Source organism: Tupaia chinensis, unplaced genomic scaffold, assembly GCF_000334495.1.
Source record: "Tupaia chinensis unplaced genomic scaffold, TupChi_1.0 Scaffold138517_1, whole genome shotgun sequence".
Lineage (NCBI taxonomy): Eukaryota > Metazoa > Chordata > Mammalia > Scandentia > Tupaiidae > Tupaia > Tupaia belangeri.
Window position 1 is genome coordinate 644,432 of NW_006198412.1, and position 13,565 is coordinate 657,996.

Consider the following 13,565-nt stretch of genomic DNA (forward strand, 5'->3'; position numbering starts at 1 on the left):
TGGGCACGCACGCACATGCGCCCGGCATGAGTTCTAAGCCACTGGGTCCGGGACGCGAACCGTGGTCAACTACATGGGAGTCCAGTGACATAGCCATTATGCTAACTGCTGGTTCCCATAATTTTGATTTTTTTTAGGTAGAGATTTATGCTATAGGGCATGTGCACTTGCCAGAGATACAGAAAGAGACAGAGAGACAAAAAGTGAGAAATCACCCCTCAGGGTGGATGGCCATGCCACAATCCCTTCTCATCCATTATCTTCTTGGGATCTTGAGCATGCACACACACGTGCCCAACATTAGTTTAAGCCACTGGGTCTGAGACTCGAACTGTGATCCACAGTGTGAGAGTCCAGCACTGTCACCATTATACCAAGGTTCATTATTTTAAAATCACTATTCTTTTAATCAATTATAGCTGTGAATTGTGGTCATTTAACACAGTCCAGTGGGGTAGAGTGAGTTTTGTTCAGGGTGCTTTATTAAACTTTGTGTAGAATGTTATAATAATTTACTTTCTCTTCTTGCTAGTGTTTGTCACCATGTTCTTCCCTCTACGGGGTATTTATAGGAAGACAATCTTTTCATGAGATATGGGTGAGGTGATAGCTGATTCTTCTAACCTTCCAACATAAACAAGTGATGGAGTTACACTGTCAGCATTAGTAAAGACCTATTGTGTGGCAGTCATGACGAGCAGCCCTCGTGCACCAGGGCAGTCTCACCCCTGCTAGGGAGACTACCATGATGAGAACCTATGGCATAGCAAGAGCTTCATAGAGAAGCTACTGACTTCATAGAGAATCTACCTGCATTCTCTGCAAGTTTGGGCTACGTTATGCTGCTCTAGCTCTCAAACTTTAGTTTGTCAGTCCTCAGACAGTGGCCTGGAGTGTGGGTCTCTAAGTGTTTCTGATGAGCTGGGGAACTTTGCCTGGTGCTCCTTATCCAGTTTGGGTGGGTGGGGCCCCTTAGAGTTAGAGAGATCAGAGCCACACCTTCCGTGCACTCCCAGGAAGACTGTTGCTGTCCTTAGGCAGACACTGCCCCCTGGTGTCAAGCAGATGAAGTTGCTAGTCTGTCCATGCTCCAATTTCCATCCAGGGAGATTGTGGAGGTAAAGTTGGCCATAGGCCTCCAGAAGGGCTAGGGAGTTAAATGAGTGTTTAACATGTATCCTGACAGAGAAGGTATTACCTTCCAAGACAGCACTAAAGGAGTCCTTAAAAATATGAAGACAGAGAGTGAGAAAGTCTCTCTGGTTAATTAAAACAAATAACTAATAATAATATAAATAAAATGATAAAATAAAATATTTAAGTTTTTTTTTTTTTGAGAGGTTTTTCACTATAGGGCGCGTGCACTTGCCAGACAGACAGAGAGAGACATAGAGACAGAAAGCGAGAAATCACCCCCCGGGGGGATGGTCACGCCGCAATCCCTTCTCCATTCTCCTCTCGGGATCTTGGGCACGCACTCATGCACACGTGCCCGGAGTGAGTTTTAAGCCACCGGGTCCAGGACACGAACCGCGGTAGACTACGTGGGAGTCCAGCAACATAGCCATTACGCTAACTGCTGGTTCCCAAATATAGAAGTCTTTTAAAAAATCAAATACTTAAAGAGAAAACAGCACTTTAAAAAGTATACAGAGACTGGAGGACCAGCAAGTGGCATGGTGGTTAAGGTGTTAGACACTCCCACATGGCCAACCATGGTTTGAGTCCCTGGACCAGTTGGCTTGCTTACTCACTTTCTCTATCTCTCTTTCTCTTTCTGCATGTATGTCTCTCTCTGGTCAAATTAGAAATAAACGAATGAATAAATAAAATTAAATAAATAATTATTTTTTAAAAAGTATACAAAGACAGTTGATGCAAATATGGCAGAAAGAATACTCGACTTGGATGCCATGCTTCTTGCTGCGAGCTGGCTAAGTAAATTTAGCCAGATGACTCTCGGTCTTTGCATTGGAAATCATGAAAACATGATTGGTTTCTCAAGTTTCGGTTTTGCAAAGTTGCCAGTACCCACCAATTAATGGGCATTGTGTCAGTGTTGACCTTGAGGTGTTGAAGATCCTTTGTTCATTGCTGCAACTTGAGGCTGCCGTGGAAAGAGGCCGTCAAGTCCAAAGATGCACACAGCTCAGGACGCTCCTCGCTGACTTCCTTGGCCAGCCGCTCCTTGAGATTCATAAAGTCCTTGACAAATACCATATGGCGATCATAGAAAAAAAAAGAAAGTACGGATAGGAAGAAGGGAAAAAAATGACTAGAGTGTCTGTTAGGTGGGAGTAAAACACATTCACGTTTCAATGAGTAACTTTCTAGACTTTTTATTATACAAGTAGGTACCGTCATTTTTTTTTTTTTTTCAGAAATGGGTATTATTATAACCTGGTTTTCTCTCTCAGCAGTGTAGTGAATGCTTTGCTGTACTCATAAATACACAGCTACTTTTATTTATATGTTTATTTTTTAAGTTTGCTCATTTATTTCTCCCATGAGGGGATGGAGGAGGGGAAAGAGACAGAAAGACAGGCATCCCCAACAGGAGTCATGCCATAACCTATCCCAAACTCAGCCAGCCCCAGCAGCTGACGTGTCTAGGGAGGCCTCGGGACGAAAACACAGGACCTTCCCCCACATGGGTCAGCATCACAGTGTTGTGTTGTTGGTGTTTCACTGCCTGGCCCCAGCAACTGTGTTCTTTACTGACTGTAACATTGTGTTCCAATATATGACTATACCACGATTTGCTTTATGTCTGTCTCTTAAAAAAATTTGCAAGATCAGCAGATAGTGTAATGGTTATGTTGTAGGACTTCCACATGGTTGACTGCAGTTCAAGTCCTGGGCCAGGTGGCTTAAAACTCATGTTGAGCATGTGTGCATATGTGTCCAAAACCCCAAGAGGAAAATGAAGGAGAGGGGATTACAGTGTGGCCATCCACCCTGGGGGGTGATTTCTTGATTTCTATCTCTGTCTCTCTGGGAAGCATACCGCCCTATAGCAAAAATCTCTCTCTAAAAAAAAATTTTTTTTTTTGCTCTAGGACACATGCACTCATTGAAGACAGGGACAGAGACAGGGAGTGAGAAAGAACCCCCCAGGAAGGATGGCCACACTGTAGTCCATTTTCTTTTATTCTCCTTTCTGGATTTTTTTTTTTTGGGGGCGGAGAGGTTTTTCGCTATAGGGCGCGTGCGCTCGCCAGACAGACAGAGAGGGACAGAGAGACAGAAAGTGAGAAATCACCCCCAGGGCGGATGGCAGCGCTGCAATCCCTTCTCCTCCATTCTCCTCTCGGGATCTTGGGCATGCACACACACGCGCCCGGCGTGAGTTTTAAGCCACCGGGTCCAGGAGGGACTACATGGGAGTCCAGCGACATAGTCATTATGCTAACTGCTGGTCCCTCCGTTCTGGATTTTTGGCATGCTTGCACACATGCCCAGCATGTTTTTCAACCCACTGGGTCTGGGACTTGAACTGCATGGTTGACCATGTATGCCAACTGTACGTATGTATGTTTGCCTCCTCTTTCCTCTTCATCACAGTTTAGACATCCACAGAGTCTGTGGTCCTGAGTTATTTTGTTGTTCTTCTTGCCATTTGAGTTTTTACTGCTCTTCTCAAGCCCAGACTCCCCGATTCCTCTCCTTTTGTTCTCCTCAGATGCTTTGCACCAACTTCCTGGATAAAGTAGAGGTCATGAGGTGTAACTTCCCTAAGCATTCTTTCATTTTACTTCAAAATGTGTTTTTACTCTCACATGTCATGGTGTTTCTCCACAGAGCTATACATACCTTCTCTGTCAGGGCACATGTCCAAGAGGAAGACTTATTCCCATCCTCTTTCCAGAGGTATCTTCTCACTTTATTTTTTAAAAAGAATTATTTATTTAATTTTATTTATTCATTTATTTACTTATTTTAATTTGAACAGAGAGAGAGAAAGAGGGAAAGCATGCCACCAGTTCTGGGACTTGAACCATGGTTGGCCATGTGGGAGTGACCAGTGCCTTAGCCACTATGCCACCTGCTGGTCCCGTTTGGTTTTGTTTTCCCAGAGTGAGTATGTGCTCACTAAAGGGAGAGTTAGAGAAAGAGAGAGAGAGAGAGAGACTCCTAATGGGGTGTGGTCATGTCAGAACCCTTTTTCCTCCATCTTTCCATCGCCTCAGGATTTTGGGCACACACACACACACACACACACACACACACACACACACTTTGTGTTCTTCAAGGTTTATGGATTTATTTCTTCCATGAGAGAGACAGGCAACCCCAACAGGGTCTTCACACTTCAGCCTACCCCCAGTCTCAGCTGACCTGGGTTGCAGGCGTGTACATCTATGCCAAGTGTCTTCAGGGAGGTCGTGGGATGTGAGAACGGGTCCTTTCCCTTTGCAGTTCAGTTGCATTATCACTGTGCCACTGCCTACCCCCTGTTCTTGACTGTGTATTACTCCATCAATAATTTCTAATCCCAATTCCTTCTGCATTCTCTGACATCCCAAGGAATAGCCTGCATGGTAGATTTAGGTGGTTACGGAAATTGTATTAAATAGCATTATTTCATAAAGTGAGAAAGGTCTTTTTATTTCTTTCTTTATTTTTATTTGCCAAAGTGTGTGTACACCTATCAGAGAAGAGAGAGGGAGGAAGCAACTCTCCTGGGGAATTGTCACACAGAAACCCCTTCTCTTCCATTTCTCCATCCTGTGCACACACACACACACACACACACACACACACGCGCGCACGCAAACAGAACTGGCATGTTTTTCAAGTTACCAGGTCTGGGACTCAACCCCTGCCATTGGCCATGTGGGATCCAGCTCCCTTAACCAGTAGGCCATGGGTAGTTCATTAATCTTTTTGTTTTTCTAGGGAAAAAGTCTCATTTGGTACTAGCACTCCTCAAAACATGTGCACGTATTTCTGGTTTAAAAAAGGGAATGAAATTAAATTAAAGGAGGTTCAGATTTTGGCAGAAAACATTACCTAGTTAGAATTTAATATTACTTGGTTTCATTGTGTTCATTACTCATTTGCTTTAGAAAACTTGTTGTTAAATTATGAAACATTTCAAACAGAAAAATATAGGGAATAATATCACAAACACACATGAACCTGTTCCCAGATTTAATAAATGCTAATATTTTGCCACATTTGTTTAAGATTGTATCAGTCATAGTTGACAAGACAAGCAGGAAGCAAAACCTCTAGGATGGAGATACATTTATGTGTATATGTGTGTGTGTATATATATGTAATTGATGAATAATTAATTGGTGTATTTGACCATTTTGTGTGGGAGCTGGTTCAGTGGTCCCTGTAGGGCCGTTGTCTTTTTTTAAAGAGATATTTGCTATAGGGCACGTGTCCTTGCCAGAGAGACAAAGAGAGAGAGAAAGAGAAAGTGAAAATCCCCTCCCCAAAGGGGATGGCCACACCACAGTCCCTTCTTCTCCATCCTCCTCTCGGGATTTTGGGCATGCACGCACATACCTGGTGTGAGTTTTAAGCCACCAGGTCCGAGACTCGAGCCGTGGTCCACAGTGTGAGAATACAGTGACGTAACCCTTACACCACCTGATGGTCCCTGCATGTTACAGTCTAGGAAGCCCTGAACCATTGTAATTGTGTAGTGCTATAAAATTTACTGTTGACTTCAGAAGTATTCCACTTGACCCTCAGGGGAGGTTAGATATGAATGAGTTAAAGCATACCAGTAGTGTCTGGTCTTACTGGAAGAAAACACAAGGTTTAGAGACTTGATTTGCTCAGGTCTACAGGTTCTATGGTTTTCACACCTCACGAGGACTGATGTTTAGGGAATTGACTTGGCTAGTCCAGGAAGCGTGGATCCGGAGTAGTTAGCAACTTGTGAAGGGTCTGGAACACTACAAAACTTACTTGTCCATCAATTTTGACCTAAAAGTTTTTATTAGGTCCTTCACGGAACCAACCTTGTGGCCCTAATGTGGACAAATTAGAATGGGGAAGAAATAGTGCTTGACAGTATCAGCTATTCAGGGCAGGTAAGTGTGTTCCAAATTTTAAACATGAAAAATAGGTAGGATCAGTGAGTCAGCCAACAGGTATTTCTTGAATACCCACTCTATACTGGACACTGGGCGTCTATGCCTGTCTTCATCATTATGGTCGTGCTGTCACGTTTCTGGTTGAGGCAATTAGGTAACTGAGAACTAAGTGCATAAATGACAAACAGTAATGACAATAATAAAATCACCTTTGATTTTCCCCCCACCTTTATTTCCTCTGGGGAAATTTAAAAAGGTCTGGCCCCCACGTCGGGCGGCTCCCCTTCTCATCCTGGTTTTGCTCTGAGTGGTAGATGTCATCGTGAACAATTCACTTAGTTGCTCTGTATCTTGTTTTTCTTACTTACAAAATAAACATACGTAACCATGACTTCACAGTATAAGGCTCTGTGATGAGATCATTCACCGGAGACTTTTGGTTTCCTGAGAAGTATCATAAAAGCTCATAATGGTGTTAATCTAAAATTCCTTTTAAAACCTTTGCTTTTGGAAACTTAAAATTTCAACCCCCTAGTGCATTTTAGTCATTTCTTCTCATTATAATTACATCGAAACGGGAGGAAAAACCATCTGTGGCACTTGTTCTCCTTCCCTGGAGGTAGAGTTAGAGAAGACAATGATTTATTGGAGATGTTGTTAGTCCCACTCCAAAGCAAAACGGATGACGGTGTCTTGTTGTGGCTTTAAGGCCCATCTGCTGATGGGTGCAGTTTCATTAGATGAAAGTATGTGGGTAAATGTGTGCGTGGTCGTGTCAGAGAAATAGTAGAGAAGAATGAGAGGCTGTTTTGTCCTCTGGGGTAAAGGAGCAGGCTGTGAAATGATCACAGCCACAGGTGACCGACCAAGGAAAACCCCTCTGTGTGAGGGTGGTACATACGTTCCTCTGGCTGGGTAAGTGCTAAACCATCTTTGACGTCCTATGACCGTATGACCCACATGTGTGGCTCTGCTATGGAGGACCTAACAATCGGTGTGCAGAGTTTAAGCCTCGCCTCTGTGACTTAATCCCCATTGATCACCCGGTATCATTACCTCCTGTCTCTGTGGTCTCCCTTACGTGAGCAAAGCTGAGCATGGATGCCAGAGGGAGACAAAAAGTCTGGCACTGTGCTGGCCCTGTGGCCTGGTGGTTAAGGGAGCCCGGATCTCACATGGCCGACCCTGCAGTTCTATTCCTGGGCCTCAAAAAACAAGCTGGGCCTGTGTGTGCCTCAAATTCCAAGAGGGTGGGGAAATGAAGGAGGTGGGATTGTGGAGTGACCGTGCCTCATTGGAGGGTGCTTTCTCCCTTCCCCTCCTCTCTGTCTCTCTCTGATGAGTGCATGCACCCTCTGGCTAAATTAATTTTAAAAAGGGAAAAGGAAAAAAATAAAGGAAAGGCTATGTTATTGAGGCTGGTACTTCATGAAGAGTTGCAAGTTTCTGACTCTTCTGATGACAGAAAGATGTGGTCCTGGGACCAGTAGTTAGCATAATGGCTATGTTGCTGGACTCCCATGTAGTCAACTGCGGTTCAAGTCCCGGACCTGGTAGCTTAAACTCACTCTGGGCGTGTGTGCATGCGTGCCCAAGATCCCAAGAGGAGAATGGAGGAGAAGAGATTGCGGTGTGGCCATCCCCCCTTGGGGGGGGTGATTTCTCACTTTCTGTCTCTCTCTGTCTTTCTGATGAGGTCATGTGCCCTATAGCAAAAACCTATCAAGGAAAAAAAAAAAAAAAGAAAGAAGGAAAAAGAAAAAGAAAGAAAGGTGCGGCCCTGTATGTTCTGTTGAAGACCTTGAATGTGTGTGTGTGTGTGTGTGCACGCATGCACGGGATAGGCAGGAGAGACATTACAAAGGCTGGGAGGAAGCAGAAGTGAGGATGGTGGAAAGTGCTTATTCTGCTCACAAGTTGCTGGACTAAGACTGGTTAGATGCTGGTTAATACAGATATCGCTGCTTAGCTAGGTCTCACTGTCCCCTACATTATGAACAGGGGTATACATCACCACTTCTTTGGTTTTCAACTGCTTTCTCTAGTTTCTCTTGAGAGTTGTGATTTCTTACTGAAATGATTAAAGGATCCTTCAAAGTCTTTCCTCTTTACCTAGAGCATTGCTTATCCTAGAATAATCCAGACAAAGATATGATGTATTAAGATGTATGTAACAGGAACTTCACACAGAGCACTGTAGAAGCGTGCGCGGTTGTTCCTGGTGTTCTAGCCAGCATTATTAGTGTGCGGAAGCATGTGCTGGTATTATTAGTATTCCAGGCACTGTTCAAAGTTCCTGTTAAATACATATTAACATACCGAATTTTTGTCTGGATTTTTCTAGGATAAGCACTGTTCTAGGTAGAGAGGAAACGCCCTGATGGGAATGTCCTCATTCACTTGGTGAGTGCACGAGCCCTGGGTTATTTGCTTTGGAAGCCAGAGGTGAATCAGACATAGATTCTGCTTTTAAATATATTCTAATAGAAAACATAATGAAAGCCAATACATAAATATTAATTCTGTGAAGAAAATTATACATGCTCTAGAAATGTCTAGACGGAACTTTGGGGGTAGGCAAAAGCTGGAGAGGACCTCTAGAAGCATTAGAGAGGTGGTAAGGAGGGCTTCATGGAGGTGATATCGGAGTTGCATGGTGGAGGATGGGAAAAGTTCGAACACAGTAGGACCAAGTGCCCATCAGGTGAAGAATTAGAAAAGAGCAGTCACAGAGAAAGCGGCTCGAGGTGCTGTACCTGTCTGAAGGCTGTGCTTTCACCAGAGCGTGTGTTTTGAGTTGTCTCCTTCTGTGTTCCCCTGCCCCATGTTTTCCATTTCTTTACACCCATCCATTAAATTTCAGCAGATTGTAATCAGGAGGGGCTGATACTAAATGGGTAAAAGTGACTTTGTAATTATAGCTGCTGCTAAATGTGTCATTTATCCGTTCTTGTAGTTATTAAGGTTTTAATTTTTATAAGCCGATTGCCTCCTGTTCTAAAGTTTCCTTAATAGTATGCAAATAGGGGCCAGGAAGCACACCAATCTGGGGACGTGTTTTCCTCTGCGTTTGATAATAGGTCACCTACACAGACTGACCTCTGGGAGCTTCGCACATCCCCAGAGAGGCCCGTGGTCCATCAACTCAGACTGGGACCATCCTCCGTCCTCTCTGCGGTACCGAGCGTGGAAACATCACATCTTGGGTTTTACGTTAGCGCTCTCTCTGACACACACAGTGTCACAGCTTCTTCTCCTTCCTTGACAGTTATGCCATCACGGTAGTGGCAGGTCTCTCCATCTCTTTATGCCTCAGTCAGCTCCTCTCACCCATCCAGTGGGCGTGTTTCTACATACTTCATACATTTTTTTCTTTAAAAAATATTTATTTAAGAATTATTTATTTAACTTTATTTATTTATTATTATTTAAATTTGCTATATAGCACATGTATTCTTCAGAGAGAGAGAGAGCGAGAGCGCGAGAGAGAAATAAAAAGCAAGCTTCCAGGTCCAGGACTTGAACTGTGGTCAGCCATGTTGGAGTCCAGCACCTTAACCCCCACACTCTCTGCTGGCCCCAGACTTCATACTTTTTAAACAGTTGTTCTGTTTAAAAGTATTTTAAGACAGTAAAATAATAGGGATAGTAGTTTAATTATAATTTCTAATTGACGTAATTCTTGTGCATATTTGTGGGAAGGAATAGATCATTTTAAAAATAAGTGTCTCTTGCTTTAAAGAGCAGACTAATAATCTGTGTGTGTGTGTATGTTTTAAGAGAGATTTTTGCGATAGGGCATGTGTGCTTACCAGAGATACAGAGAGAGACAGAGAGACACAAAGTGAGAAATCACCCCTCTGGGGGAATTGGCCACAACACAGTCCTTTCTCCTCCATTCTCCTCTTGGAATTTTGGGCATGCATGTGCATGGGCCCAGTGTGTTTTAAGCCACCAGGTCTGGGATGTGAACCGCAGTCAACTACATGGGAGTCCACCAAGGTAACCCTTATGCCATCTGCTGGTGCCAGTGTGTGTGTGTGTGTGTGTGTGTGTGTGTGTGTGTGTGTTTTAAGTAAAAAATTTTTATGTATTTATTTATTTTAAATTGCTGTAGGGCATGTGTGCTCACCAGACAGAGAGAGAGAGAGAGAGAAAGTGAGAAAGCAAGTTGCCAGGTCCAGGATTTGAACCATGGTCAACTATGTGGGAGTCTAATGCCCCAACTACTATACAACCTGCTGGCCCCTAGAGTAAATTTTAAACTTGCAATAATTGTCCAACAATGAGAGCTAATATAAATGGAAACCCATAGCATAAAAAGGCTATATACAGCTTGGTGGGTTTATAAATCCAGGGGTGAGTACCTATAAAGTTCAGAGTAGTTAGTGACAAATAGCATATGTGTTCAGTAAATGTTTCATGACAGAATCGGTGAAATTCTTTTTGGACCAACAACTGTGATTAGATGAAGCCAAGATTAAATACATCTGAAGGTTATGAAATGACTGTCTATACCTGGCCTTTTTAAATTAAAAAAATGTATCTTATATATATATTTTATTTTATTTTTGCCTTAAGTTGCATGCACTCACTGGAGAGAGGCAGAAAGAAACATTAAGAGGGAAAATGAGAAATTACTTCCCAGAAGAGATGGCCAAACCACAGTCTTTCTCCCCCATTCTCCTCCTAGGATTTGGGCACACATGCACGTGTGCCTTGAGTGATTCTCAAGTTGCCAGATCCAAGACTTAAACCACAGTCTGCCATGTAGAGTCCAGACCTTAACCACTGTGTCACCTATACATGGTCTTTTGAATTTCTTTAAGTCTTATATGAGGGGCCAGCAGGTGGCATAGTGGTCAAGGGCACTGGACTCCCAAGTCCTAGACCTGGTGGTTTGCTTTCTTACTCTCTCTCTCTCTCTCTCACTCACTCTCACTCTCATTCTCACTCTGTCCCTCTCTGGTCAAATTAAAATAAACAAAGTTAAATAAATTCTTGATAAAAATCTTATGAGTTATAGACTGTATTTTAAAATAGTGCCTATTCCTGTACGCGTGATGCTCACCTGCTTTTTCTTTTAAGAATTATTTTTAAAATTTTATTCGTCGTCATTATTTTTAAAATTTGATATAGGACATGTGTGATCACCAGAGAGAGACAGAGAGAAAGAGAGAGAGAGAGAAAGTGAGAAAACAAGCCACCAGGTCTGGAACTCGGACTGCGGTCAGCCCTATGGGAGTCTAGCGCCTTAACCACCATGCCACCTGCTGGCCCTGCTCACCTGCTTGAACAAAGCAATACTTTGTTGTATGTACTGTTTGTGGGACTCTTAACTATGCCATGTAAGGTGTCTTGTTTGGATCATGAATCCAGGGCCAAGATACTCCTGGCTTCCTGGTATTGTATGTGAGCTGAAGATTTAGTACTGAGTAGACAATGCCTGGAATGCTCGTCTTCTACGTCAGAGTCAGTAAGGCCCCCCCTCGCCCTAATAAAGCATAGCAGCCCTAGCATCAGCCACTTCGCAAATGTAGAAGGCAATCCCTCTGAAACAGAAGTGCTGTGTTTATAGTAGATCATGAAACTTCCTTCTCACGTTGTTCTCCTTTGTTTCTGTGGCTAATTTCTATAGTTCATAAAAACACAAAGACAAGAAACCGATCTTGCCAGAGTGGCAGGCTCCCTCAGCGAGTTTCCAACACAGATGGCAAAGGTCTGCAGCGAGCTGTGTTGTGTGTTTGCTCTTTCAGCTCTATGTGGCCACGGAGGCCATCCTCATCGCACTGGTTGGGGCCACTCCGTCGTACCACTGGGACCTGGCAGAGCTCCTGTCCAATCAGACCCATGGCAATCGGTCAGCTGGTGAGGCGCAGGCCTTCGGGGACTGGCTCCTGACGGCCAACGGCAGCGAGATCCACAAACACGTGCATTTCAGCAGCAGCTTTACCTCCATCGCCTCCGAGGTAACCCCCGCCCACTCTGATCACGGAGAGAATGCTTCTTCCTGTCCAGGTGGAGCTGCGTGTTTTGTCTTGTTGCTTTAAATTTCAGCCACGTCTTCAATAACTTCCTAGTAATTTAAGAGTTGAAGGATTTTACATATCAAAGGAAACTGTCCTATGAAAACACACCCTTTTTCCTCGTTACTACACATGGGAGAAGCATGAATCCCCAAAGGAGTTAGATGAAATAAGATACAAACTCAAAGAACCGTGTTTTGCCTGTAACATCCTTTTCAAAAAAGTGAATGAAGGGACGAGCAGATGGTGTAACGATTAGTCACTAGACTCCCACATGGCGACCATGGTTTGAGACCTGGCAACTTGAAATTCACGCCAGGTGTGTAGGCGCGTGTGCGTGTGTGCCCAACGGAGAATGGAGGAGAAGAGATTGCGGCGTGTCTATCCCTACTCGGGGGAGGGAGGTGATTTCCCACTTTCTGTTCTCTCTGTCTCTCTGGAGGGCGCACCCATCTATAGCAAAAATCTCTCTGAAAAAAAAATTGAATGAAAACTTTCATCTCTATTATATACATATGCAAAAGCGGACAGAATAACGAGGGAGTAATGCAATGACCCATCTTTAACATCCATCGTTCGTTTTTAAGTCCAATCCTGTGTGTAGATCACATGGGCACTGTGACAATTTAAAATAGAAATGGTACCACCTAGTGTGGCAGGAAGTCTTACTTTCAGGAGAACTAGTCAAGGAGAAGGTTCTGGACCTTCTGAATCAGCCAGGGGTAAAGAAACTGAGGGTCTGATGAAGGGAAACCCTGGGAAAGAAGGGGCAGGACTTATTCTCAGCTGGAAAGCACTGTTCTGGTTGTTGAAATAGTCCTGACATATTGCCTACTCCCTGTGAGCTGCTCACGTGTCTGTCCCCTCCCTGACCCTGTCCTTGGGCCCCGTGATCCAGTAAATGGGGCAAATGTCTGGTGCAGCAGGACACCTCAGGGACCCTTGCCAGCTCTCAGTTGTGATTGCCCTGCAGTTGGCTCACCTCAAACCTTCTAAAATCACTCTCCTGCATAGACACCAGAGAGCCTGCCAGATGGGCCGCATCATCCTCAGTCCACCAGGCCTAGAAGCCACCCTCTTCTGTGTGTGTGTGTCTGTTTTTCTGTCTGTCTGCATGCACCTGCCCCCTGCAAGCCTTCCCTGTCATTGAATATTTCAGTTATCATCCTTTGAGTGGGGCCTCCTAAAAACCTGGATGTGCTGAGGGTGGTATTTGCTTGGCCCTTCCTTAGGAGACCCCCATCGGAAGGGATGATGCTTGATTAACTTTTCTGGCAACCTCCAAAGCAACTTTTCTGACCACACCCCAGGTCTGTCACCCCTCACCCAGACACCTCCAGTGACTCTCCCACTGCACACAGAACACAGGGACCCTGCGTGTTACATCATAGCCCTTCTACTTCACAGCTTGGTCCAGGCATGCTTTTCCAGCCCCATTCTGCACATCGCTCTGCCCCCGCCTTCCTGGGGATATTTACTCTTT

The 13,565-nt window shown here is 44.2% G+C and overlaps 1 protein-coding gene across 1 annotated transcript in view; it reads left to right on the forward strand.

Annotated features, from left to right (window-relative positions):
- The first annotated feature begins 6,738 nt into the window (after positions 1-6,738).
- The window catches only part of SLC22A15 (solute carrier family 22 member 15), a 73,280-nt gene continuing 66,453 nt past the window's right edge, over positions 6,739-13,565 (forward strand). The window contains exons 1-3 of the mRNA XM_006161405.3: positions 6,739-6,802; positions 6,884-6,971; positions 11,767-12,025. Of these exons, the coding sequence (XP_006161467.1) occupies positions 6,739-6,802; positions 6,884-6,971; positions 11,767-12,025 (411 nt within the window). The remainder of the gene's footprint in view (positions 6,803-6,883; positions 6,972-11,766; positions 12,026-13,565) is intronic.